This window comes from Benincasa hispida, chromosome 10, assembly GCF_027475165.1.
Source record: "Benincasa hispida cultivar pf3 chromosome 10, pf3_genome.v1.1, whole genome shotgun sequence".
NCBI classification, from domain to species: domain Eukaryota; kingdom Viridiplantae; phylum Streptophyta; class Magnoliopsida; order Cucurbitales; family Cucurbitaceae; genus Benincasa; species Benincasa hispida.
The window spans coordinates 41,378,059-41,405,613 of record NC_143487.1 but is presented as its reverse complement, the minus strand read 5'-3'; the positions used below and the strand labels follow the sequence as shown (position 1 = coordinate 41,405,613).

The following is a 27,555-nucleotide window of genomic DNA, read 5'->3' as shown; positions in this document are numbered from 1 at the left end:
CGACTAAGGTTGACGTTGAAGGTTTGAGAAAAAGCGTTCTCCCCGACTAAGGTTGACGTTGAGAGTTAAATCTAGTAGTTGACTCTCAACTAAGGATAGAGTCAGTCATATCTTCTCGTAGGCTAGAAGGATAGTTTGGAATTGCTAATGCTTATGAATGTTTATCAACACATGATGTTACTAATATATGAGTTCTCTAAGTATGTTTTCCATATCTAACGCATGCTAATAGTTTTTACAAGCTAGTTCAACACGATTTAAGCCATCTTATTTTCCAGGTATGGCATGCATTAGGGTTAAAACTAAGGTTGAGTGAAGCTTGATGCACTATGTTTATATACCTAAGATTGCCAAAGTACATGCATTGATATTTCTAAAGAATGAAGAGGAGTACTAATGGTAAGAAAGGTATCTGAATAAATATACCTAAGGTGTTGACGGTACATAGAAACCTCTATGCGCACGTAGGTAGTTTTGAAGGAGAAGCCGAAGTATGGGTCTCATGGGCCATAAACCAGCAAGGAGAGGTCGAAGCATGGGTCTCGTGGCCGATAACAAATGTTGGGAGCTAGAGCGATGTATGCTCGTTCTCAACTAGGGAATAATGATGATTAAAGATGTTTAAGAGTTGTTATCAACGTTTATGTTTAAAGGATGTTGCTTGAGATGCTCATCAGTAGCGGTCAAATTCCTTAAGGTTGATCCTGCTGCTGCTTGCCATTGAAAAGCCCGGCTTGTTCAGAAGAACTTAGGTTGATGGCTTGTTTATGTACACATGTTTTGAGAGGGACTAGGGCTTTGTTAGGAACGCTTGGGCCATTTGTGAATATTTATCCGTAGATGTTATGGCATGGCTGTATGTGTATACTACTAATATGTTAAACAGGTTGGTATTTAGATTAGAAGGCTTTGGTGGTGGGTACCGGCAATAGGGTTAGTAACTACCACGGTCATATCCTTATCCAGATTAAAAGGGTAATCTGGGAGAGGGTGTGACAAGTGGGTATCAGAGCATAAGGTTTTGGGAATAGAAGGGAAAGTTCATGCATAAGTCTAAGTCCTTAAAGTGTAAGTCCCTTATATGTGTACATTGTATTAGGTGAAATGCTGAGGTAAAGTGGCAGACAGAGTAAGCAGACAGGAGACAGGAATACTGACCCTACCAATAGGGGCTCGGAGGTTAGAAAGAACACACCGGGTGGGAAAAAGAAGGTGGATGACCCAGTGGGTCAGGAAACGACGTCTGAAGAAGAGTCTAGTACTCCCCAGGCAAGGGGCAATGAGGCAGTGGTAGGGCCTAGAGACAGGGGATCCCCACCTCCAGTTGCAACTCAAACTAGTGGAAGCCAAATCAGGGGTACAAGTTGGCAGGGATCCAGGAAAAGGAAGATGAGACAAAACAAGAAACCGACGTGCCCTAGTATTGGCAAGAGGCATGTTAGGGTATGCTATAGTGGCAGAGGTGTATGTTTCCAATGTGAACAAGCAGGGCATTTCAAGAGGCACTGTCCCCAGGTGAACAGAGATGCCTCAATAGCACAACAGACAACCTCCCAGATAGTTAACCAACCAAAGGACGCTGGGAATCGAGGTGAAGGGTTAAGTGGTGCCAAGCAGAAGAATGTTATAGGTTGACCCTAGCAGCAGGGGTGAGTGTATGCCGTGACACACCAGGAGGCAGCGAAGTCTCCAGATATTGTGACCGATAATGTCATATTATGTAGATAGTCTGCATATGTTTTATTTGACCCTGGTGCCACACATTCATTTATATCTAGCATGTTTGCATCTAATATAGATAGGTTGGTTGAGCCTATGCCTAGAGAGTTAGTTATCTCTACCCCTTTGGGAGATGTGATAATAGTGGATAAATGTTATAATCATTGTGAGGTACTGATCAATGGTCAGAACTTCTATGCTGATTTACTTTCTTTAAAGCTGTTGGAGTTTGATGCTCTTCTGGGGATGGATTTTCTAAGTAAGTATCGTGCTTCAGTAGACTTTTACAAGAATGAGGTAGTGCTTAGAAAATCCAATGGCCAGGATGCAATGCTGACAGGAATCAAAATATTAACCGCAGGGAATCTGATATCAGCAGTGAAAGCTCGGAAGCTGTTGAGCAAGGGATGTAAAGCCTATCTAGCTCACATAGGGGTTGCTCAAGGAAAAAAGCTGAACCCAGAAGATGTCCCCGTGGTAAATGAGTTTGGGATGTATTTCCTGAAGAACTATCGGATTACCACCCGACAGAGAGGTGGAGTTTACTATTGACTTAATTCCAGGAACAACTCCTATATCGTAGACACTGTGTAGAATGGCGCCAACTGAGTTGAAAGAATTAAAGGTTCAGCTGCAAGAGTTAATTGACAAGGGACACATTCGATCTAGTGTATTGCCTTGGGGAGCTCCAGTATTGTTTAGGAGAAATAAAGACGATACACTTAGATTGTGTATCGACTATAGGCAGCTGAATAAGGTAATGATTAATAAATAAGGGTTACATTAGATCCAGTGTGTCACCTTGAGAGGCGCCAGTCTTCTATCAAGAAGAAAGATGGTACTCTCAGTTATGTATAGATTATAAGCAGTTAGACAAGGTGACGATCAGGAACAAGTACCTATTGCTTGGTATAGGTGATCTCTTTGATCAGTTAAAGGGAGCCACAATTTTCTCTAAAATAGATTTGAGATCAGGTTACCACTAGTTGAAGGTAGAGGCGGATGTTCCAAAAAAAAAAAAAAAAAAAAAAACTGCATTCAGGACGAGGTATGGACATTATGAGTTCCTAGTAATGCCATTTGGACTAACGAATGCCTTGCAGTATTTATGGACTTGATGAATAGGATATTTCATCCCTACTCGGATCAGTTCATGATAATCTTCATTGATGACATATTGGTGTATTCAAGTAGTAGGGAAGATCAAGGGAACCATTTGAGGATAGTTTTGCCGACACTGCGAGAGAAACAGTTGTATGCCACATTCAGCAAATGTGATTTCTGGTTAGACCAGGTTGTATTTCTTGGTCATATGGTTCTAGTAGCAGGAGTGAGTGACTCTAGATACTTTAAATGTTCTAAGTAAACTGCTAAAGCTTATGAATGTTTAGCAATGCATGTTTACTGAAAGCTATTTATGACAATTATTCTCAAATAGTTACCAAGCAATGCATCTCACATTAATGTTATATTTATGCCATGCTTTTCAATGACCATGAGGATGCATTAGTATAGAATGCTTTTGGGCAACTAAGTCGTTGAAATATAAGAATATGCAAGTGGAGTGTGAGTGGCATAATAATAGTAGTACATAGAGAAGGTACTGAAGCTCAGTCTTAAAAATTGAATAGCTCGATACTAAAGGACATGGAGAAGGTATCTGAGCAGTAGTACCTAAGACATGACGGTACTTAAACTAGAATCACATGATGAAAGAAAAGTTGTTATTGGTAGTGTCGACATCACTCCACACTAACTATGGATAGATGTTAAGGAATTGAGTAAAGGTTATCTCTCAACTAAATATGCAAAGTATGTTTAGGAGGTGAACAAAAGGGTTCCTTCCCAGTTAAGTAGTAATATAGTAAAGAGTGATAAGGAGTGAATAAAACGGCCACTCTAGACTAATAGACTAAGGCATAGTCTAGCAAAATAAAAAAGGTACCATGTGATGTTTGATTCGTCAATAAGTGAAATCTAGAAAGCAGAAGCTGGCAGGATTATTCAATCCACTACCGGTATTTGAGTGGAAGTCGGGAGTCACATAGGTAAACATAGACTTTTCACTAGAATAGAATGTATAGTAGGTTTGCTCAGAGGTTAGTGGAAAACGTGAAGTCTATTCTAGTGAATTTCGAGGAAAGGATGTAATCTAGAGGAAGTCCTAGTCAGATTAATCCTAAGAGAAGGGAAAAAGATGAGCAATAGTGAGCTCGAAGTGTAACAGGGGTACGTTGAGTATAAAAAATAAGGAACAAATGGTCAGCAGAAGATGAAAAGGAAAAGGTCCAGATCTGGTGATGTTCTAAGTAATAGTTCGAAGTTTGAATGGTTACTGAGCTAGGGACTAGTGCAATTAAGAAAACCTTATGTATACAATATGGTAAGCCATAATTGGGAAATGTTATAGTAGAAAGAATATTTTCTCCCAAGTATGGATAGAAAGGACATCCTAATAAGAGTGCCCTCGGTTAGGTCAAGAAGTCTAGTTGACACAAATATTGATTTCACAACTAGCAAGTAATTCAAAGGTATGACAACTGGAAAAGAATGTTCCAGTGGTGTTGCTAGGAAATGGAAAAGGACCACCCTAGAAAAAAAAAATACTATTACTCAATGGAAAATAGAAGAGTCATTAGAGGATGTGACAAATATAGTGAACTATGATGACCAAGTTGTTCATACATACTAGTATTATTTAATATGAACAAAGTTAATATCAGAGTAGCACAACGAAAGCATAGTAAAAAAAGGGGGAAAAAAGATAGAAAAGAAGAAGGTTGTAAAGTTTACGACCAAAGGATGTTGTCAAAGTCTAAGTTATAAGTAGGTTCGAGCAAATTTCGAGGTCGAAATTTCTTTTAGAGGGGAAGAATTTGTAAAACTCGAACCCTAACTACTTTAAGTAAGAGTAAGTAATGTGATGTCTTCTAATGAATTAAATGAAGCCATGTTTTAGGAGGGATAGAGGATGGAAGCAAGAAGAAATAAGCTCTTGTGTAGCTAAGTGTAAACCCCAAATTCTAAATTTCCTAGACAAGTATGTTTAGCCAAAGAAATGAAATATTAAATATCTAATAAGTGAGAAACCATGTTATTTATAGGAGTTGTTGAGAAAGGAAAAGAAAAACATATTAAATAGGAAAGCCCACTTATTGGTTTGGCTAGAGGCATTAAATATGGGGTGACGTGGCGGTTAATCCTTGAACTCGGGAGTCGGCAGGAAGATTAAAAGAAAAAGGAACTTCAAAAGTTTGGTTTTGGCAATCTACATGAGAAAATTTAGTGAAATCGATGCCATATGAAAGCTGAGAGAATCTAATTTTCGAGGTTGGCTTGCCAGAGAAAGATTGCAGGAGAAGAAGAACAAAAAGTAAGGAAATTACAGAAGAGGTAGAATTACACATTAATTAGGGCTTGAGGTGAAGATTGGAAGCTCCAGGCCAAACCATAAGGAATTTTTGGCTGACATTTTGAGGTAAGAAAGTTAACTCAATTATAAAAAAGTTTGTAGAAGGAAGTTCCTTCAAAAGAGAATTTTTTAAGTTGTAACAGAGAATCTGTGCATAAGTAGACAGCTGCTGGAGAAGAACAAGCACACAACTCACCGTGGAGAGCTATAGCGAGATAAGGAGAATGAGGATCTCTCTTATGAGGGGAATCTCACTAATTTTGTGTTGAGGATCTCATTCAAGAAGCAAATCTCGCTAGAAATTGGGCTGAATCTCGCTGGTAAGGTAAGTATCGCTAGAATGAAAGTTTGCTAGGAAAAGCCTGATCTCGCTCATGAGGATCTCGCTCATGAGGAGGATCAATTCACTCATGATGATTATCTCGCTAGCAATGCTGTCTTTGTTAATAAAAGTTCCATTAGTAAATGAACTATTTGAGGTATTTTGCTAAGAATTCTAAGTAGTTTAACCGGGAATTATGTCCTTTTAGGCCAAGAAGAGCTAGAAAGGCGTATAAACCGTTAAGAGCCCCGACGAGCTGTGAGTGACTATATGTTGATTTAATGTTTTAATGATTTAGAAAATATGATTTCTTTGAAGTTATTTCTCATGCTAAGTGTTTAAATGAGGTGCCAAGCAACATATGTTTGAAGCTATTTCTCATGCTAAGTAAAGCATGTTTTCCATGGAAATTGACATGGTTTAAATATGTTATCTTGTCCAAATACTTTCAGCATGCTTTAGTAACTCCGTTTTCATGATGAACTAGTATGATGATTTGAGCACTAAGCCTTAGTGTTCTAAATGTTTGTGACTAGTTATATGACGGATACTGAAAGACAATGAGAAAGTATCCTAGTTAAGTACCTAAGGTACGACCACGTGCACGTAGGTAAGACGACGTTGAAGGATTGAGCAAAAGGGTTCTCCCTGACTAAGGTTGACGTTGAGGGATTGAGAAAAAGGGTTCTCCCCGACTAAGGTTGACGTTGAGAGTTAGATCTAGTAGTTGACTCTCAACTAAGGATAGAGTCAGTCATATCTTTTCCTAGGCTAGAAGGATAGTTTGGGATTGCTAATGTTTATGAATGTTTATCAACACATGATGTTACTAATATATGAGTTCTCTAAGTATGTTTTCCATATCTAACGCATGCTAATAGTTTTTACAAGCTAGTTCTACACGATTTAAGCCATCTTATTTTCCAAGTATGGCATGCATTAGGGTTAAAACTAAGGTTGAGTGAAGCTTGATGCACTATGTTTATATACCTAAGATTGCCAAAGTACATGCATTGATATTTCTAAAGAATGAAGAGGAGTACTAATGGTAAGAAAGGTATTTGAATAAATATACCTAAGGTGTTGACGGTACATAGAAACCTCTATGCGCACGTAGGTAGTTTTGAAGGAGAAGCCGAAGTATGGGTCTCATGGGCCATAAACCAGCAAGGAGAGGCCGAAGCATGGGTCTCGTGGCCGATAACAGATGTTGGGAGCTAGAGCGATGTATGCTCGTTCTCAACTAGGGAATAATGATGATTAAAGATGTTTAAAAGTTGTTATCAACGTTTATGTTTAAAGGAATTTGCTTGAGATGCCCATCGGTAGTGGTCAGATTCCTCAAGGTTGATCCTGCTGCTGCTTGCCACTGAAAAGCCTGGCTTGTTCAGAAGGACTTAGGTTGATGGCTTGTTTATGTACACATGTTTTGAGAGGGACTAGGGCTTTGTTAGGAATGCTTGGGCCATTTGTGAATATTTATCCGTAGATGTTATGTCATGGCTGTATGTGTATACTACTAATGTGTTAAACAGTTGGTATTTAGATTAGAAGGCTTTGGTGGTGGGTGCTAGTAGTAAGGTTAGTAACTACCATGGTCATATTCTTATTCAGATTAAAAAGGTAATTTGGGAGGGGGTGTGAAAGGGAAGAATTAGCATAGATGATGTTCATGATTGTAAAAGAATAAACTTATAATTACTTACCAATAATTGACTTTTAGCCAATTCTATGAACTCGTTTGGATCCTCAACAAAAGTACGACAACATACTGGAAATGCAGATCTCACGACGATGCCGTTCGCATTACTAAATCGTACCAAATGTTGAGATATTGGTTTCGTCTCCCCCTCATTTATCACAATTGTAATTCTCCCATGTTTGTGGACGTATTTTTCCAACTTGATGTTCCATGAATGCTCTCGTTTTTTCGATTGGAGGCTGAGCTACTATCTGAAGAATAAAAAATTTAAAATATTTTATGATGTATTTCAGTTAACAGAATATATTTCAAAATATACTAACCTGAAGTATCACCCAAAGAAGATACCGTGTTGCCTAGATATATCTCCTGGAATTCTTCATCAGCCTCTCATTGCCTATTAGGGGTTGACATCGTATCTATACAAACAAAAAAAAGAGAAAACAATATTAAATTAACAATAAATACGTGTAAGTTAGAGAAAAAGAGAATTGAGTTGATACATCATTACTCATCATCGTAATCTAATTCAAATTATTCATCAGTACTTGATCTGTTATTGGGAGATAATTGTTCTTCGTCATCATTGTTTATGAAGTCATGATCGCCATGTACAATAATTTGTCTTTCCACAATTGTAGAATCAATGTCAACTCTGCATAAAGTAACCTTCTTAATGGTTTTATCCACTCGGACGCCACCAACAATTTCTAGTAAATCTAGTTGTGCATTTTTAACATCATCCACTTCCAGTACATCCCATATTTGTTTATTTTAGACTACTTGAACAACTTTCCAATCGCTACCATGTTTGATGTCATCTATGTAAAAGACTTGTTGTGCTTAGATAGCAAAGATGAAAGGCTCATCGACATACCAAAAGTGTGATGTATTGATCGATTTGTATCCTAAATCCACATGTGTCCTATTACTTTTGTTGTTATCTGTGTCAAATCATCTATACTTCAACAAGAAAACGCATCTTCTGTTCGCATATTGGAAATCTAATACTTCGTCTACAACACCGTAGAAATTGTTATCCACACTTGTGTTCTCATTGATCTCCCCGGCCACTAGGACTCCACTATTTTGTGTAGCTCGATGATTATCACGCTCTATAGTGTGAAACCGTACCCCATTAACAATGCATCCATTGTAAGAGCGCACCTCAAATGAAGGTCCCATTGCAAGTGAAAAGAAATCATCGGAGATATCTTCTCTCTCGCACCGTTGTAGAACCTGATAATTAATTATACATTAAAAATGACAACGAAAAATGATTCATCCCTCAACTGTTGCCTACAAAATGACTATGTATACCTGAGATTTGAACCAATCGGGAAATTTGCGTTGATGTTTTATATATAAGTTAGAGGCGCTTTGAGCTTCACGACGAATTAACCTCAAATGTTGCCTACAATGTTATATCAAAGGAGATACCCTAGAATTTAGAAAAATGAAAAAGTTTGAAACGTACTTGCGATAGTCTGTTATTTCTTTATAATTGTTGAGAATGTATCAATATGCAATACGTTTTTCCTCCGCTGATAGCATCTGTAAAGTTGACGCCCCTAATGGTCGTACCCTCTGCCTAAATAATTCAAATTCACCAAATATCTCATGATTGGGAATGTTATCATCCTTTCATTCATCTCTATTGAATCTTGTTTCAATCCCACTTAGATATCGCGAGTAGAAGTTCCATGATTCATTCATTGCATATGCTTCCGCTATAGACCCCTCGGGACGTGATTTGTCCCGTACAAATTGTTTTAATGTTCGTAAACTTCTTTTAATAGGATACATCTAACTGAAACTAACTGAACCCACCACTTTGATTTCATATGATAAATGAACTGCAAGGTGTACCATTACATCGAAAAAGGCAGGTGGGAATATTCTCTCCAATTTACAAAGTATGACTATGATGTCTACTTGTAGTCTGTTCAAATCACTTACACATATTGTCTTTGCATATAAGTTGCGAAAGAATGTACACAACTCAACAATAGCAGTGGATACATTCTTCGGTAGGTATGCTCGAATACCAATAGGAGTAGTCTGTGAAGCAACACATGATAGCCGTGTGTTTTCAGCCCCGATATTTTTTCATCTTTTTCATTGACACATCGTGATATGTTAGATATGAATCCATAAGGGAATTTCACTGATTTCAAATACTTACAAAACAAAATCCGTTCACCATTTGTTAATGTGTATGCTGCGTGTGGTTTTACAAATCTGTTATCGACCTGTATCAAGTGTAGGTCCTTTCTTATCTTCAAATCTTGTAAGTCTAATCGAGCGTTCGTTGTATCCCTTATCTTTCCTTCAATATTTAACAATGTTCCCACCAAATTATCGAATATGTTTTTTTCAATATGCATTACATCCAATTATGTCGTAACAATAGTCTGGACCAATATGGAAGTTGGAAAAAAATATTTTTTTTAGTCCAGTTTAGAATTCGCTTTCTTTTTTTATCTTACTTCGATGGATGTTTGCTAAGCACAGAAAAGTTTAGTGTATTTATTTGTTGTAATATCTCTTCTCCATTCATTACGACTAGTGGAGGTCTACGTTCAACTTTTCCATCATGTTGTATACTTTGACGCCAACTATGATTCTCTGGAAGATAACGTCGATGTCCCATAAATGATATTTTTCCTCTTATCCCGAAGGACGAGTTATCTTCTTTGCATATTGGACATGCTTGATAACCTTTTGTACTCCACCTAGATAAGTCACCGTACGCAGGGAAGTCATTAATCGTCCATAATAAGGTAGCATATAGTTGAAAAAACTCACCAGCAAAAGAATCATAAATTCGCACACCAATTGTCCACAACTCTTTCAACTCTTCAATCAACAGTTGCAAGTAAATATCAATTTTCTTTCCAAGAGATTTTGGACTAGGTATGAGCAAAGACATGAAGAAGTTTGTTTCCTTTATGCATTTCCAAGGGGGAAAATTATAAGGAATTATCACCACAGGCCACATACTATAAGAAGTGCTCATATTTCCAAATGGATTGAAGCCATCTGAAGCTAATCCCAAACGAACATTTCAAGGATCTAAAGCGAAATGAGGGAATTCACGATCAAAATGTTTCCACCCCTCTACATCAGCTGGATGTCGCAATACATCCTCCATTTCAACTCGCTTATCTTTATGTCATCTCATGTCAGAAGCTTTTCTTTTGTTGTAAACAGTCGTTTTAATCCCAATATCAATGGAAAATGATGCAATACCTTATGTGGTATTTTTTTACCCTTGCCATCATTAACTTTGTATCGAGACTCACCACAAACAGGGTATTGTTGCAAATCTGCAAACTCTTTCCAATACAATACACAATCATATTTACACGGATGAATAGACTCATAACCTAGGCCTAAATCACGCAATTTTTGCTTGGCTTCATAAAAGGAAGTAGGTATAGAGATGCCAGCTAGAAACGCCGCTTTAACAATTTCAGTAACATGTCAAACGATTTGTTACTCCAGCTGTTCAGAACTTTGATATGCATCAACTTCACTAAAAAGTTCAAGGACGAAAATTGCGAACACCCAGGGTATAATTCATTACGTGCTTTGGTCATTAAATCCTCGAATAAGTTCGTGGTATCTCTTTCTTGACCATTAAAGGACATTTCATTCTCAATCCTCCCTTCATATGCATTTTCGTTTTCAATTGAAACTTGTAAATAATTTATAATTCAACATCTCATTTTCTTCAACAGCATTACTCTCTATACTATCTACTTCAACATCCTATATTGAATAACTTGTAGGACTTCTAGATAAGTTTACTGGCTCTCCATGATATACCATTCACAATATGAGGGAGATATTCCATATGTTAATAGATGTCGTTCCACAATATCTATCTTTTCCCAAATTGAATTCTTACAATTCTTGCATGGACATCTTATTCGTCCGGAATCATTAACATGAAACCTTGCCATATCTAAGAATTGTGATACTCTTTCTCTATACTCCACTGATAACTTATTCCTTAGTTTAATCCATTCTTTATTCATCCTTAAAAATAATTATTTTCTGGCCAACTTGTAATCCAAAACAATAACCTGGATTAGAGAACAAAGTACAAAGTATTATTAAGTATTGAGTTCCATAATTTTCATTTTTTAAGGCAAAATAAACACATAGGTCCCTAGACCGTTTAAATTGTCTTAACAACTTTCAAATGTTTTATTTAGTACGTCTCCAAGCTTTCAATTTTATGTCTAATATAGGCCTTTCATCTATTCAACATCTTCTAAAATTTACAAGCCTATTGGATACAAAATTTAAAGTTCAATTTTCTATTAGACACAAAATTTAGTTTTATGTCTAGTAGATTCTTTAAACTTTTCTAAAATATTAAATGTATTAAGTATCAAATTGGAGGTTTAAAGATTTATTTTATATTTTTTTAGATTAATATAGGCCTTTCATTTATTCAACATTTTCGAAATGTTAAATCATGCATGCTTATGCTCCAAATAACCAACATCATATGACATGTTCGTTATAAAATTACTCTCAACAATTTCAGAGAATTGTAAAACAATTATATTCTGCAAAATTGAGAGATATTAATGGGCATGATTTGTACAAAAAGAATTTCAGAGAATTTTAATGGGCATGATATTAATGGGTATGATTTTAATGAACATGATTTGTACAACAATTTCAGAGAATTAACAAAAGCGAATACAATATTGAAACACATTTTAATGGGCATGATATGTACAACAATTTCAGAGAATTAACAAAAGAGAATACAATATTGAAACACATTTTAATGGGCATTTCACATATGATTTAAATAAATATACAATCTAAAATAAAATGAGAAAATTACTGGCGAGGAGACGATGGCGATGGAAGGCAATTGATTGCAGCTACTGACCGGAGGGAGGAGCGGCAGCGGCGGCGGACAAAAATGGATGAAAATGGGGGAAAATGGGAGAAAAATGGGAGAGGGAGGGAAAGGAGTTGTGGAAAAACACTTTTTATATTGTAAAGGGAGAAATGAGAGAAATATGGGATGGAAAAAATGGAAGAAAAATTGGATGGGAAAATGGAGAAAATGGGAGGTAAAGTGTAAAAGGATGGGAAAATGGGGAGAGAGAGGGAGAATGGTAAAGAAAAATGAGGAAAATGGGAGAAGGAGGGAAAAAATTGAGAGGGAGAGAAGAAAGGAGGTTGGCGGCACGGGTGGGGGGGGGGGGGGGGGAGGGGGGGTTGGAGATTGGGGTTAGGGTTTTAAGGGAAAGGGGAAAGGAATGGGGGAGTGGGGAAGAAGAAGGGGTCTAGTTTAAACCAGACCCCTCTCCGACGGTCAACACCCGGCGTCGGGAGTTCCCCGGGGTGGGAGTTCCTGGGAACTCCCGACAAACCTTTACGGCATCGGGAGTTCCCCTGGAGCCCCCGGCAGACCTTTACTTCGTCGATCTCTCTCGACCACCTAACTCCTGATGCTCTATTTAGGCGTCGGGAGAACTCCTTTTTCTTGTAGTGCTTTTATGAAACATAAAGAAGAATATAGAAGTGAGAACCAAAAAGAATCGATGGCAGTGGTCAATGATGAAAAGATGGAGATGTGGTGGAGAGAAGGAAGGGAGGAAACAGAGAAAAAGTAAAAAAAAGAAAAGGTTGTTTGTTTTTTTTGTTTTAGTTTTCATAAGTGAAGCTTAGAAATGGCAAATTGTTAAATCATCTAACCTAGAAAATTTTCAAATGGACAAAACTAATATATTTTTTTTTTTTTAAAAAAACTACTTTTTCCTATTTCTTTCACATAGTGATTACAAAAGTACCTTTTTTAGAAATCTTTCGGTCGTTTTTTTTTTAAAAAAAAACTTAAGCTAATTCAAAATTTTCTAACTAGATCTTTTTTTAAGTTTAAGTTTAAAAACTAAGAAAGTCTACTAGAAGTTTTTCCGTAAGTATGTTTATAAGAAATCTTCCAGTAGGTTAAAAAACAAACTTAAACTAATTACATTTTTTCTCTTAAATTTAAGTTAGTTGGTTTTATTATTATTATTTTTTTGTTAGTTTAAATTAAAAAGAAAAAAGAACTTAAAGGCTATGGTAAGACTTCCCATAAGCATCTTTATGGGAAGATACCTAATAGTTTTCTTTCTAAAAAAAAAAAACAACTTAAACCAATTCCAATTTTCCCTCCTAATTTTAAGTTTTTTCTTTAAAGTTTAAATTAAAAAAAAAATAATAATAAAAGAAAGAAACAAAACATAAAGCCTATCAAAGATTGACCGTAAGCATCTTTAGGGGTAAATTAGTTAGTTTCTTTACCGTAATTTTTTTCCTTTTTTTTTTCTTTAACTTCAACTAGTTTCAATTTCTTTCTCCTAAGTTTAAATTAGTTAGTTTATTTTCTTAATTTTTTTTTAAAACAAAAAAGAAACTGAAAGCGTACTAAAAAAAAATCAACTATCATCTTTGTGATTCGTTTGTCGTTATTTTTAAAGAAAAAAAAATTTGATTGCATAAATGAATGATTGAATGCATAAATGACTGATTAAGTCTGCAAACCTTTTTCTCTTGACCTTGGATTATGAATCCCTCAGGTTGCAATGGTCTCCTCAAGATTGTCATTTAGAAAGGCGGTATTGACGTCCTTTTGTAAAATCTCATAGTCATAATATGAGGCAATGAATATGAGGATCCGAATGACTTTAACATGGCAACAGGTGAGAAATTCTCCTCTTAGTTGACTCCCTCAACTTGGTTATAATACTTTGCCATAAGCCTAGTCTTGAAGGTTTGCATCTTCCCATCAACCCCCTGGTTTCTCTTTTAGATCCACTTACAACCTATAGATTTAACCTCATTTAGTTGATCTACAAGATCCCAAATTGAATTGAAGTACATAGGCTCAATTTTGAGATCCATGATTTTGATCCACTCATCTTTGTCTACTTCCTCCATTGCTTTTTTATAAGACAATGGATCCATCTTCGTCAGCTACCACAACTAGGCTTTCTGTTAAACCCATATAACGAACAGGTGGATTTGAAACCCTCCCACTACACCGAGGCTCTCTCAACACTGAGGTGGATTTGACCTACTAGATAATCAAACTTCAACAACTTTTGTTGAAGTGTTGGGCTCTTCAAAAACTCTTGTTGAAGGTTCGGTAGTTTCATTGGAAAGTTTATTCAACACAATTTTAGTGTGTGGCTTATGCTTCCTAATGTGGTCTTCTTCTGAAAATGTAGTGTTTATCGACACAAACACTTTATTTTCTTTAGGATTGTAGAAGTAACCACCCCTCATTCCTTTAGAGTAACCTACAAATAGATACAATTTTGAACGAGATTCCAATTTCTTAGGATTTGCCTCAAGCACATATGCTGGGCAACCCCAAAATTTGAAAATGACGTAAACTACCTTTATGACCATTCCATAACTTCAAAGGTGATCTAGTAACACTTTTGAATGGAACACAGTTCAAAACATAAATTCTAGTCTGTACTGCATAACACTTAAAACGAGTTAGGTAAAGAAACATAATTCATCGTAGTCTAAACAATATCAAAAAGGGTTCGATTTCTCCTTTCTGATACACCATTCTTCTATGGTATACTAGGTGCTGAGAGTTAGAATACAATTCCATGTTCTATTAAATAGTTCTAGAATGTAAGATCCAAAAGCTCTCCACCTTAATTAGATCGAAATGTTTTAATTGTTTTATTTAATGCATTTTCAATCTCAGCCTTAAATTCTTTGAACTTTTCAAAAGATTCAGAATTATGTTGCATTAGATAAACATACTCATATCTTGAATAATCATCAGTAAAAGTATGAAATATTCAAACTCTCCTCTTGCTTTAACATTTGTCGAACTACAGAGGTCTGGATGTACAAGCTCTAGGGGTTCATTGGCACTATGACCTTTTTGAGTAAAAGATCTTTTAGTCATTTTGTCTCCAAGGCATGACTCACACATAGGTAAAGAATTTCCTTCTAACTCACTTAAAAGTCAATTCTTCAACAATCTCTCAATCCTATTGAGATTGATGTGTCCTAATCTTTTATTTTGAGTTGTCACAATTTTGAACATTTCAGTATTTAGGAGGGTTTTAGTTGCTAGCCGTCTTAGCACATATAAATTATTTTTTAGCTTAGCAGAACAAAGATTTATACCATTTAAATAAACGCTTTATTTATAGATAAATTAACAATATAATTTTTTTTCAATTAAACACTTTACAGAAATCAAATTCCTCTTTAAACTAGAAACAAAAAATACATTTTCTAGTAAAATATATCCATTTTGTAAGTAAGTCGGAGTCCTCTCATTACCACAGTTGAGACAACGTGTCGAGTTTGAACACACATCATCATCTCCCTAGCTTCCAGTTGTCGGCGGAAGCTAATTCCCTGAAATGAAGAACGAATATGGTTAGTGACATCTGAATCTATTATCTAGGTTGAATCATCATTCTCCACTAAACAAATTTCAAAAACAAGCAAATTATATTTACCTTCCTTGGACTTCTTCTTTTCTGCCATGTACTTAGGACAGTTCCTCTTCTAATGTCCCTCTTGGTTACAATGGAAATAGATTCCCTTTGAAACCTTGATTTTCTCGCTCTTTTGGTTAGCAGTTGGTGGGTTAGCCTTCCCCTTTCCAACTTTCTTCTTCTTCTACTTTTTGTTGTCGGAAGAAGAAGACACAAACTTAATTCCAGATGTCGAACTTCTATAGAACTTTTTAGATGATGAAGCAACATTTGCTTCACCCTTCTGTTATTACTTTTAATCAAGGATTGGAAAGTTTGAAGCTCATTGAGCAAGGTGGTTAGGTTATAGTCAATCCTATTCATAACAGCATTGCTACGGAACTATAAAAAACTTTCTAGTAAAGTTTTCAGAATGAAGCTAACTTGATTGGCTTCATCAATGACAGACCCATTCATCTCCGCCACGTTGAAGTGGACCATCATATTGAGAACATGTTCTCTAATAGATGCCCCTTTTTGCATACGGGTATTGAAGATGAATTTGATAGGCGTCATGCCTGAGCTGTGTAGATGGTTATCCAGACATTTCCCTTAGGGACTCCATGATCTCACGAGCCGTATGCATTGGCTCATGCTTCATGGCCAAGGCTTTTAAAGGCTTGCAAAGATATATGTTGGGACCTTCTCGTTTGCCTGTATCCATCATTGATATGCCTTCCGAACATTTCGAGGAGCATTTTGAGCAGGAATATGAGGAAAATCTTTCGTAAGGATAAACTGAAGGTCATCGATGATTAAAATTGTGTTGATTGTATTTTCTCAAGTTATATAATTATCACTGGTAAGTTTTTTGGCGGCGAGTAAATTAAAAGTTGCAGAAGTCATATTTTTAATTTACTGAAAGCAAATAAATTATTTATATTAGTATATGTGCATTCAACCATTTGAAAAACCAATCAAGTTTAGGAAAACAAACTAATATACCCTATGCGACATCTATTTTGCAATGATGTTTCAGTGAGGTAGGACAAAAATCACTGTAGGGTGATCAGGTGCCCCTTTACTAAATTGAGATTATCCCAACCAATAGATAGAACAACTTCTTCTTACTGTAACTATTAGTCACCATCGTTCGGTCCAGAAATTGTTAAACCTGCTTAACAGTTTCTTGTAAATGTAACCCCTCATTTTAGACTATAGAGTTCCGGCCCAATGAGCTAACTATAGGAAAAAATCAACTGGGACAAAAACTAAAGCAACCCTATCCATTTATGGAGTTTGAATAAAGAGTCATGCAAATGGCCATCTGTACAGGGACACAAGAAAAGGTGCCTCGACGCTGAGCATGAAACTTTACTTTAAACTAATGAGAGAGACTGAGGGATGTATTGACACATGTGTCGCTCCCACATACTATAAACACTTCAAGCATTCACCTTGATGTTGATCTATACAAACACCATCCGTAAGGGGACACAAGTAAAGGTGCCTCAAGTTCAACTATAGATCTCACGATGTGAATTTTTTGGGAGAAACGTGAAAAGAAAAAAATGAAGTATCATATACCCAATTTTTCTCCCATTAAGAGCATTTTACCTAGAGCTATTTAACTTAGGAAAATCCGGCTACTGATTTTTACTATGTGGTTGTTTAAATTTGTCAAAAAACAACGCTTACTTCGGATAGTTAAATAACATTGATTAATATTTATTAAGCACTTTAACAAATATTAATCATTAATTGCATGCATGTAGCAAATCTATCTAATTCACCTTTTAAGGTCAGTTCCCAGGTCAGGGTGTTCCGTTTCCATCAACTTAAGTACCTCATCCTAGACAGAACTAGCCTTAAACAAAAGGTTTCTTATAGATACATTTGCTATTTAATTAAAACTAATTTAATCCTATTAAACTGATTAAAAAATTAAATATAATTGCTAGTCTCATTAGAAAGATGATCTTAGTTCTATGTGAATCATATTTTAAAACTATTTAAAACATGGTTTTAATCTAAGGTTTGCATGTAATTCTGAATTGTTGATTTTAATTTCTAATTTTATTTAATTATAACTTTTATAAAATAAATGAAATAAATTAAAACCATTCATTACATGTTAAAGCATACTTAGGATAATCATTAAATAACCTAGAAAAGTAACATGCTTCATGAAATTCTATTTCATTACTAACATACATAATAATTATATGCTAAAGTAATGAAAAACTAATAACATACAACTATCCATACATACATGCTATATATTATAACTCTTACAATATAAATGATGCATGAATATATTATTAATGCATGCATGCATATATTTATAAAATTTATACTATATGATACATGAGCATGCTATAAGTCTAAAATCATACAACTATATATTATAACATTTATAACATAAATAATGCATGAATAATGCAAAACCTATGGTGGGATTTTTACTATATGACATACATTATGACATATAATAATAAACATAAATCATACATCAAATGCATAATTAAAAAATAATAATTGTTGGATCACGATTGGACACCTAAACAATTAATTAAATTAATATAACACTTATATTAATTTAATAAAAAAAAACTAACTATTAAAAATAATAGCCAAGTCAGTTTTAAACAAGTGATCTGGATCTTGAACTGCTCGAACCGAGCCGCCTAGCACCCGAACCGCTCGAATCAATCGAATCGGATGAGAACTAAAAGAGCCACAAATTGAATTGGCCGTGAAACATTTATTCTGTCCATCTCGTAGCATTGCAACGCCGCGTCCTAACATTGCAATGCTATGGAAAGAATGTTCCATTCTGCCCTTCGCAGCGTTGCAACGCTCGATACAACGTTGTAACGCTACTATTTAGTAGCCATTGTACAATTGCGATCTCTTTTGAATTTTCTCCATTATTGGCTTCCTTTTCTCTAGAAATCCACCGGAATAACTATGAATGATTAAAAAACATGAAATACAGACTCGATCGTAAATTATATTCCAAGAACTTGGGCCCTTACAAACCAAATTTTGTAAAATTAAAGTTGTAAATCTAAATGGCCAATCCCGAAAACATCCAGTAATTATCAATCATATTCAACATCCACCGCATGAACAATTACAGAATGCTACCCACAAATTCTATAATTCAGATTCAGGAAAATAAAAAATTGGAGACCAAAAACCTCGCTTTGATACTAATTGAAAGAACTCGTGAAGACCCTAATGGAAACATAGCATCCCAATTTTTTTTTTTCCATAGAAACGAAAAATTACGGAATATGATTATGCAATAACAGTAAAATTCACAACATACCAACAAAGAAAATAAAAGGAAAAAAAATTAGGGTTAGGGAGACTTATCCTTGAAGAACGAAGAGTCTTCACGAAAATTTCGTTCTCCAGATCTGTCACGAACAAAACACGAACAATCTAAAATGGCCACCATCAATTGGAAACTCCTGTATTCTCTTTTAGGATGAGAATCTCTAAGGAGTTGAGTAGACTCTTAGATTATTTTGGATGAGAGGGAGAAATTGAGAAAGGAAAGCTTTCGGTGAATTTTCTTCCTGAGATCACCAATATTTTTCAAAGAGAATATTTCTTCCAGAACTGGTGAAGAAGACCATCTACCAACCACCCCCCCCGTGAGTTGGGAGAGATTAGAGGGATTTTATTTCCCTCCCTTAATTTCAAAATTAAAATTAATAAAAGTAAATTATTAATTTTAATTAAAAATATGTATATACATACATGTTATATATCATATACAATATAACCTATAGTTTTAATTCTTCTCATGAATGATATTTAATATAAATCTAATTTATATAAAATTTAATTATACGAACCCATTTCATATAATTAATATTTCAATCATATTCAAATATTTATTTCCTCTTAAATAAACCGTATATTATAATGTATCAAATACATTATAGTAATTATATCAAATATAAGTAACATTAATTATATCACATATAATTAATTCTCTCAATCAATTTGAACAATTCAAATTAAATTCAATATTGATTATCATTTAATCCCTGTTGAGCTAAAAAGGAGACCTCATGGACCTGTAACTTGAAGTTCTAATGGTACTTGAATAATTAATTAAACTCTTTTAATTAAATTATTCAAAATCCATTAACTATTGGGCACTCTACTAAAGACCGACAGTTGCACTTTTCACACTACAAATATATTTATGTGTCCACTGGATATAACCAGTCAACAGTGCACCCTTCACAAATTGCTCGTAAGTACAATTGGATCAAAATTACCATTTTGCCCCCATAGCTATATCTAATTTCTTAAGCACCACTGATCCCTCTAACGAACAATAAGTTATAGTCCAACTATGACCCCTTTCGAGCCAAGAGAGAATGTGGCACTACATTGTTCAAGCCCTGAAATCAATCCTTAAGGGACCAATTTATCTACTTACCACGACATTGGGAAGGAATGAATTCTTTCTTGTGTAGTTGTGTTCCCAACTCCCCAATTAGACGAATCCCTAAATCTAACTTCATGATAGGAGTTCACAATTCACTCAGGATTTAGGTCATGTCACCTATAGTCATCTTGGTGAAATGTAAGTCTCTATTAAGAACGATGTTATATAATGAGACTAGTCACTTTGTAGTCTAGTCTTATACAAACTCCTTCGTATAGAATACCATCACTTACATATCTCCACATAAATGATCAGGATTGGATCATTTGTAGCACATGACAACAATTATAACATCTATAAAGCAAACCATACTCGTAGTGTCACCAAGAATAAATATGCACCGTTATCCATCTACTACAAACTATTTAGGTTATCAGTTAAACATGATCTATCTGTATATCTCTACATACATGTTTAAGCTACAGATGATAACCTTGGATGTTAGTTTATTGGTTTGTGGGTTGATACTACTAAATGTCAAATAAAACATCATATATTTTATTAAATAAATAAAATATTTGTACAATACAATTACACAGTACAAAACCCTACGAGATTTAAGATATCAACCCCAACGATATTATCACCAATGTATTCATCAAGTTTCACGAACATCGGCTTACTTCCACACATGTGATTGCTTGTGCCGCTATCAAGATACTATGCATTAGTTTCACATGTTTCTTCACTTTTGCATGCTAAAAGTAAAGATGACTCACCGCTTTCATCATCTTTCTCAACATAATTGTATTTTCTTCAACTTTATTTATCTATTCCCAAGAATAATGGCCAAATTTATGACAATTATAACATTCAACTTGACTTTTATCATACCCCCTATCATTATTTGATCTCCCTTCTTATAGCCTCGAATAATTTTGTCTTCCACGACCATTTGATGAATTTGAGTTGAATTACTCTCATCAAATTTTCTTCGGTCAATGTTTCCTCAATCTCGACCTTTGAAATCACCATGTATGTGATTGCCACCACGTCCTTGACCTCATTTGCCTTTTGCTTGGCCATCTTCATTATCTATCAGCTGCAACTTTGATTGCAGAAGTTGTTCAATTGTTTGTTTGTTCTTCTTGAGAAGTTTCTCTTCATAGCTTGTAATGTACCTACAAGTTGATCGATGAATATTTTACTCAAATCCTTTTTTATTCTTCAATAGCTCCAACGATGAAGTCAAATTTTTCATCCACTGAGTGAAGTATCTTTTCTACTACTTGCTCATCATTTATTGTCTCTCCATGTCTCTTCATTTCATTTATTACTGCTAGCAATCTTGAAGTATAAACTAAAACTGATTCATACTCCTTCATATGCAATGATTCATAACAAAAAATTCATCTAATGGAATATGGACTCTACAAATTCTTCGCAATATCGATCTACCCGGATACAATCGAATGGATGCAGGCCTCTTTCACAACACTAATCAAAACTCCCAGAAACAACAAATTTTTTCAAGAAAAAAGGTATGATGTTTTCACGATATGGATTGAAAAAACATACAAGAAAGGACTTATTGCTGAAATTTACAAGCTATATGACAAAGGTAAAAAAACATGTATTATGATTCCTGAAGGACTAGAGAAAACGGGATGGATGGAGTTCCATAACATGTTGACATTCAGAAATTTTGTTCCTAAAGAAAACTGAAAGACGCAGAGCCAGATGAAACACGCAAACTTATGCCAAAATCGTCTCTTCTAGTGATACATCTACTGTCGTTTTTGATTCTGCGGAATCCACGACCTCAATCTCAACCTCAACTGAAACCTTTCTAAATGTCACAAAGGAAACCTTCAATAACACAGAGGAGGAAATTTTCAACTGGAACTCTGATAATTTTATCACGAAGATGTTTCCATGACGATTGGGGAAGATTATTAGAAGCCTTAACAAATGCAAACAATTCCATTGACGCTTTCAATCCTTCCATGCTTATAAAGCAATCATCTCCGTACGTGATCTCGAACAGGCTCGGCTGCTATGCTATAACCAAGGATGGGTCACAATGGGGGGTTTTATGGTTAAATTTCAAAAAATTAGATCCTAAAATCCATTCTGTTCCAAAATTCATACCAAGCTATGGTGGTTGGTTGCGTTTTAGAGGAATTTATATCAGAGTTTGAAAGCCAACATGAAATTCTACCCTAGAAGCAAAGATCATGGGCCTAAAGTTCTAATACGAAGATTCTCACATGGAATGTGAGGGCATTGGCTCTGCCCATAAACGAGGTATTGTAAAGAGAGTTATCACGGCTGCCAATCCGGATTTTTCTATTATTATGGAAACTAAACTCCCCTATGTTGATAACAAATTCATTAAGTCTTTAGGAGCTCCATCAATATTGATTGGGTCTTTGTTAAAGGGGATGGCTCTTCCAGGCGTATTATTATTATGTGGGACGCATTAATTCACAATGTTGTTTAAGTCTATGATGGAAGCTTCTCGTTATCCATTTTGCTCCAAAAATCGGCCAACCTCAATTGGTGGTTATCTGGTATATATGAGCTAGCGAATCGAAGAAAAAGAAATGAGTTAAGGCTGAATTAGAGGCTCTGACAAACCTTTTCATTACTTGTTGGATTATAGCTGGAGACTTTAAAAATTGTGGGTCTTAGTTAGTTAGATGGGATTATGTGGAAGGAGGTCTACTCGATCTTTCCTTTAAACATTACCTTGTATTTTTCTTCAATCAATGCATCCTTTTAAACCGGAGCATGTTGAGGGCACTATAGATGTGTTAATTTAGTTGAGATTTACGGGTGTATCCACCGACCCCTCAACAATCTCAACTTTTCAAAAAAAAAAAAAAAAAAAATGTTTGTGTGTTATTTTAATATGCTTAAAATCACTTTTTTCGATGTCAAAATAACTTTTCTCTTAAAAAAAAAAAAAAGACTAATATTTGACAAACATTAAAGTCCATTTTAGGAAACTTCAAAATAAAATAAAAAAAAATTGATTTTCCAACCATTAGATGAAAGATGCTTATTAATGGGTGTTGATTGACCCTGAATTGTTTTTTAACTGAGGAGATTTTAATAATATTGCAGGTTTCATTTCCTCAAATGGAGTATCTATACATTGATAGATGTAACAATTTGGAGATGCTATGGCATAATAATGGACCAATCAATACTTCCTTTACCAAACTTCAAACAATCAGGATTGAATATTGCAACAAGTTGAAATGCGTGTTTCCTTCAAACATAGTGGCATCACTTGTTTGTTTAGAGGATTTGTATATCTGTTCATGTGAGTTATTGGAAAGGGTATTTGAAATTGCAAAGCCGACCTTCGGTGATACAAAAGTACTAGTGCCATTGAGAAGTTTATATTTAAGTCGTCTACCAAATTTAATGTACGTGTGGGACAAAGATGCTGGTGATGTTTTGGAATTTCCAAATCTAAAGAATGTCGATGTTACTTCTTGTTCCAAGTTGAAAAGTATTTTTCCAGCGTCCTTCACCAAATATATGAAAGAAATTGAACGGTTAAATGTGGAAGAGGAAAACGAAATATTTCCAGTGGATGAAGCATCAAACATGGGAGAGGTAATTAATACATCTTCAATATTATTAATAACCAATATATGCAAGAATTGTATATGCTTCAATTTGGTACTAATTAACTTCTGTTTTGTGAATCATACGACTTCTTTTGCTTTGATCAATATATATATAATAAGGGTTTAGAGACTTTTATTTGTGGATTTCAGGTAGTACGATTCCAGAGCTTGGAAACATTAGCAATGACTTGTAACCTGGCAGAGAAGGAGAGCTTTTGGCTCATATCAAAATTTCTCAAACTCCAAAGTCTTACATTGTTTGGGTCTCACAATGATAACTTGATTACTCTGCCTTTGGAAATGAATGAAGTATTATACAATATTGAAGAACTGGAAATTAGGACTTGCCTCCAGTTGGTACAAGTATTTGGAAATGACAATATCCAAAGATGTGCAAATTTGAAGACGTTAATATTGCGGGATCTTCCTAAACTTACACACGTGTTGAAGAACATCGATCAAATAACCACAATCACATTCTCCAACTTGGTTGATCTTCAAGTACATGGTTGCCATGGAATGAAAATTTTGTTTAGTCTTTCAGTGGCAAAAAATCTGGTGAATCTCAATTCCATTGAAATATTTGATTGTAAGGAAATGAAATCCATAGTCATTGAAGCAGCAGCAGAAGAAAATAGTGAAATTATTTTTAAGAAACTGACTATAACCAGATTACACAACTTACCAAAACTTGCAAGCTTTTACAATGGAAAATGCAAGCTTACGTTCCATTTGTTGGAAACACTGGAAATAGAAGAATGCAATGAAATGGAGATCTTTTCAAATGGAATAATAAGCATAGAAGAAGGTAAAGACTCAGTATTGGGGGCACCTTATCCAAAACCCTTTTTCACTCACAAGGTATGTGTGTATTCTTACTTCTTCAACCAACTTTTTCCATCATTTTATTACTTAAAGGGTATGTTTGGCTGTTATCTTAGTGTACCTAAAATCACTTTCTTTTTTTTTTTTAATTTTATAACAATCTAAATTCATCAAAAACGATTTTCCAACTTATGTCCACTAAACACATACTTAAATTGTAGTACGTCAATATATATTTCAACTTAATTACGAAATCAATAAAACTGGCAACCACTTCAAACGAGGTTTAAGAATGTGAAATTATAGCTATCACAATGGGAAAATCTTCAAGATTTTGGTAAAGATTAGAATGTGAAAATCATGGTTAGAGCTAATATCCAAAGGTCAACATGTTTCCAAAACGTGTCTTATCTCCCAAATATTGTCATACATACTACCATTTAATGACGACTGTATTTTGATTTTGATTTTCTTTTTTTGAAAAATAATGGTATTTTTATATATAATTGGGAGATATTTTTACAATCTTATCTAAAAATTTACAAATTGAATTTAACTTAGTGGTAATTGGCATGATCTTCCAACCTAGAGATGAGATGTTCGATCCCCCTTCCCTTAATTTATAATTGATGACAATTTTATTTTAAGACATGGTAAACATAGCAAATAATCTATGGTTTTATGAATGTGTCATATTACCCCTACCTAAAAGAAGCTTAATAATGAATAACTCATATCACTTATAGTGTTATTAGTCTATGAATAAAGGTTTTGAATACTAAAAGAAAAAGCTTACAATGAATAGTTTTCTTCATTAGTGTTGTTAAGTGATAGGTACTGATAGTTAAATTCGATCAACGTTAATAAACTCCAATAATAGAAAACTATTAGCGATAAACTTCTAATTTTGACGATCTATTACTAAGAGACTTTTCAATCAATTTGATGGGCTAATAAGCTTGTTAAAGTTTTCACGTGGACTCTTATTTAAATCTTTCTATATTTTAAAATAATTTTAGATTTTGCTATCTTTTGCTATGGATATGCAACTAATCCTAAATACAAATATAAAATTGCAGGTTTCATTTCCTGCATTGGAGATTTTAAGGATTGATGGAGGAAATAGTTTGGAGATGTTATGGAATAAGAATAAGCCGATTGCAAGTTCCTTTTGCAAACTTCGAGAGATAAGTATTGAAAACTGCAACAAGTTGAGATGCATGTTTCCTTGGAGTATAGTGAAATCACTTGCTTTTTTAGAAACACTGAATATCTTTTCTTGTGAGTTATTAGAAAGGATATTTGAAACCGAAAAGCGGAGTTTTGCAACAGAAGAAGAAGAAAATGGTGAAATTGTGTTCAACAGACTGAGTCGTCTGGAATTTGATAATTTACCAAGCCTACTTTGTTTTCACTCTGGAAAATGCACACTTAAATTTGTTGCCTTGAATTTCTTGAAGATAAGAAGATGCCATGATATGAAAACATTTTCATATGGAATAACAAACACTCCCAATTTGCAAGCCGTCGAGATAGGAGAAAATGAAGTTCCAGTATCACCAACAAAGGGGATAAATGACATTATCCAAGCTTTTTTCACACAAGAGGTACGCATATACCCCATTTTTTTTAGGAGAATTGTATTAGATAGCAAAATCAGGAAAAAAAATCTAAAAGTATAACATATCCTTAAAAGATTTGCAAATATGACAAATATAGACAGATCAACTGTTGAATTTTCTGGGTCTTGCCCTTTTTTTTTTTTGTTCCATGATTCGGGTTTCCCTTCTTCTGTTGTTGCATGTTGGAGATATATTTTTCTTTTTTTTTATTCTTGCCACTCTCCTTTTCCTTGTTTTGATAGTGCACAATCATTTTCACAAATATTTTAGTACCAACAAGGATTGATTATTTTTACAAACTATTAAATACAAAAACAAAATAGAAACAGATTTGAAATAAACTATCTTTTACTTCTAATATTTCTTAAAATTTATAAAAAAGAAACAAAAATAATGGTTATTAAACAAGCTTAATTTTTATTAAAAAAAAAAAAGAAATGAGAACTATATCAAACGGGTCCATAATTTTTTTTTTTTTTTTTTTTTTACCGGACTTTAAAAGTATGAAATCTATTAACAATAAACTTTTGCAAATGCTAGTCTATTAATAATAAGCTTCTATCACCAACAAACAATTCAGCAAGTGATACAAGTCTATGACTTATAGATTTTTACCAACTAATGTATAATAATTTATTAGTAAATACTCAAGATCAAACTAAAAGTCTTAAATTTATAGAATCTATCATTAACTATAGATGATAGACTTCTATTATTATGATATAAGATAGTCACTTATAGAAGTCTATCAACTTATTGAATTTAATTAATTAAGTTTAATCTCGAACTAAAGTATAAATGGGATCTCTAGAAATTGTCACTAATAGCATGTTATCGACGATCGAAGCTATCAATTATTTGACAGTAACAAATTATTTTAAAAAAACTGTGTTGTCTAACACTTTATAATTTATCAAGACCAGTCAACTTTCACTCTGGAAAAAAGTATACTTAAGTTTCCATTCTTGAGGTCAGTGGACATAGTTCATTGCAATGAAATGGAGACATTGTCGATTGGAATAGTAAGCACAGATCATTTGAAATCCATGAGGATAGGAGGAAGTGAATTTCTAATCTCATTTTCTTTGTATTCTAATCCTACTATTTGAATTTGCTTAAAATGTTTCCGAATGGAGGAAAGTAAGGGGAAGCGTGAAGATTAATTTAATTTACGAAAGATGTTGCATCACACAAGTAAGATTCTCAAACGCAACTTTAATTAAATAATGATTCATGTTTTCTTATTAAGTGTTTGTTATTATTTTTACAGATCGACACATTGAATCATATATTTGCACATTTTTTTTTTCTTTTTCTTTTCTGGAAGAATTCTTAGGCCTAATTCAATCCATTCCTTTTTGAGAAGAAAATTATTTGGATTACCAAATATCACTTAAAATTTTTGTTTATAAAGAAAA

The 27,555-nt window shown here is 34.4% G+C and overlaps 1 protein-coding gene across 1 annotated transcript; it reads left to right on the top strand.

Moving 5' to 3' along the window:
• The first annotated feature begins 845 nt into the window (after nucleotides 1-845).
• On the top strand, nucleotides 846-26,737 carry LOC120089080 (uncharacterized). Its single transcript, XM_090306385.1, has 8 exons — nucleotides 846-886; nucleotides 1,125-1,443; nucleotides 1,909-2,196; nucleotides 2,303-2,476; nucleotides 23,176-23,676; nucleotides 23,841-24,551; nucleotides 25,595-26,122; nucleotides 26,678-26,737. The coding sequence occupies exons 1-8, from the start codon at nucleotides 846-848 to the stop codon at nucleotides 26,735-26,737; spliced, it is 2,622 nt and encodes an 873-aa protein (XP_090162511.1).
• The last annotated feature ends 818 nt before the right edge of the window (nucleotides 26,738-27,555 follow it).

Bases quoted from the DNA above. Each gene is read 5' to 3' on its own strand.
- LOC120089080 (XM_090306385.1), top strand. From the start codon at position 846: ATGGCATGGCTGTATGTGTATACTACTAATATGTTAAACAG. The intron at 2,197-2,302 runs GTAAATGAGTTT...CCTATATCGTAG, and splicing joins ACCCAGAAGATGTCCCCGTG to ACACTGTGTAGAATGGCGCC. The intron at 24,552-25,594 runs GTATGTGTGTAT...ATAAAATTGCAG, and splicing joins AACCCTTTTTCACTCACAAG to GTTTCATTTCCTGCATTGGA.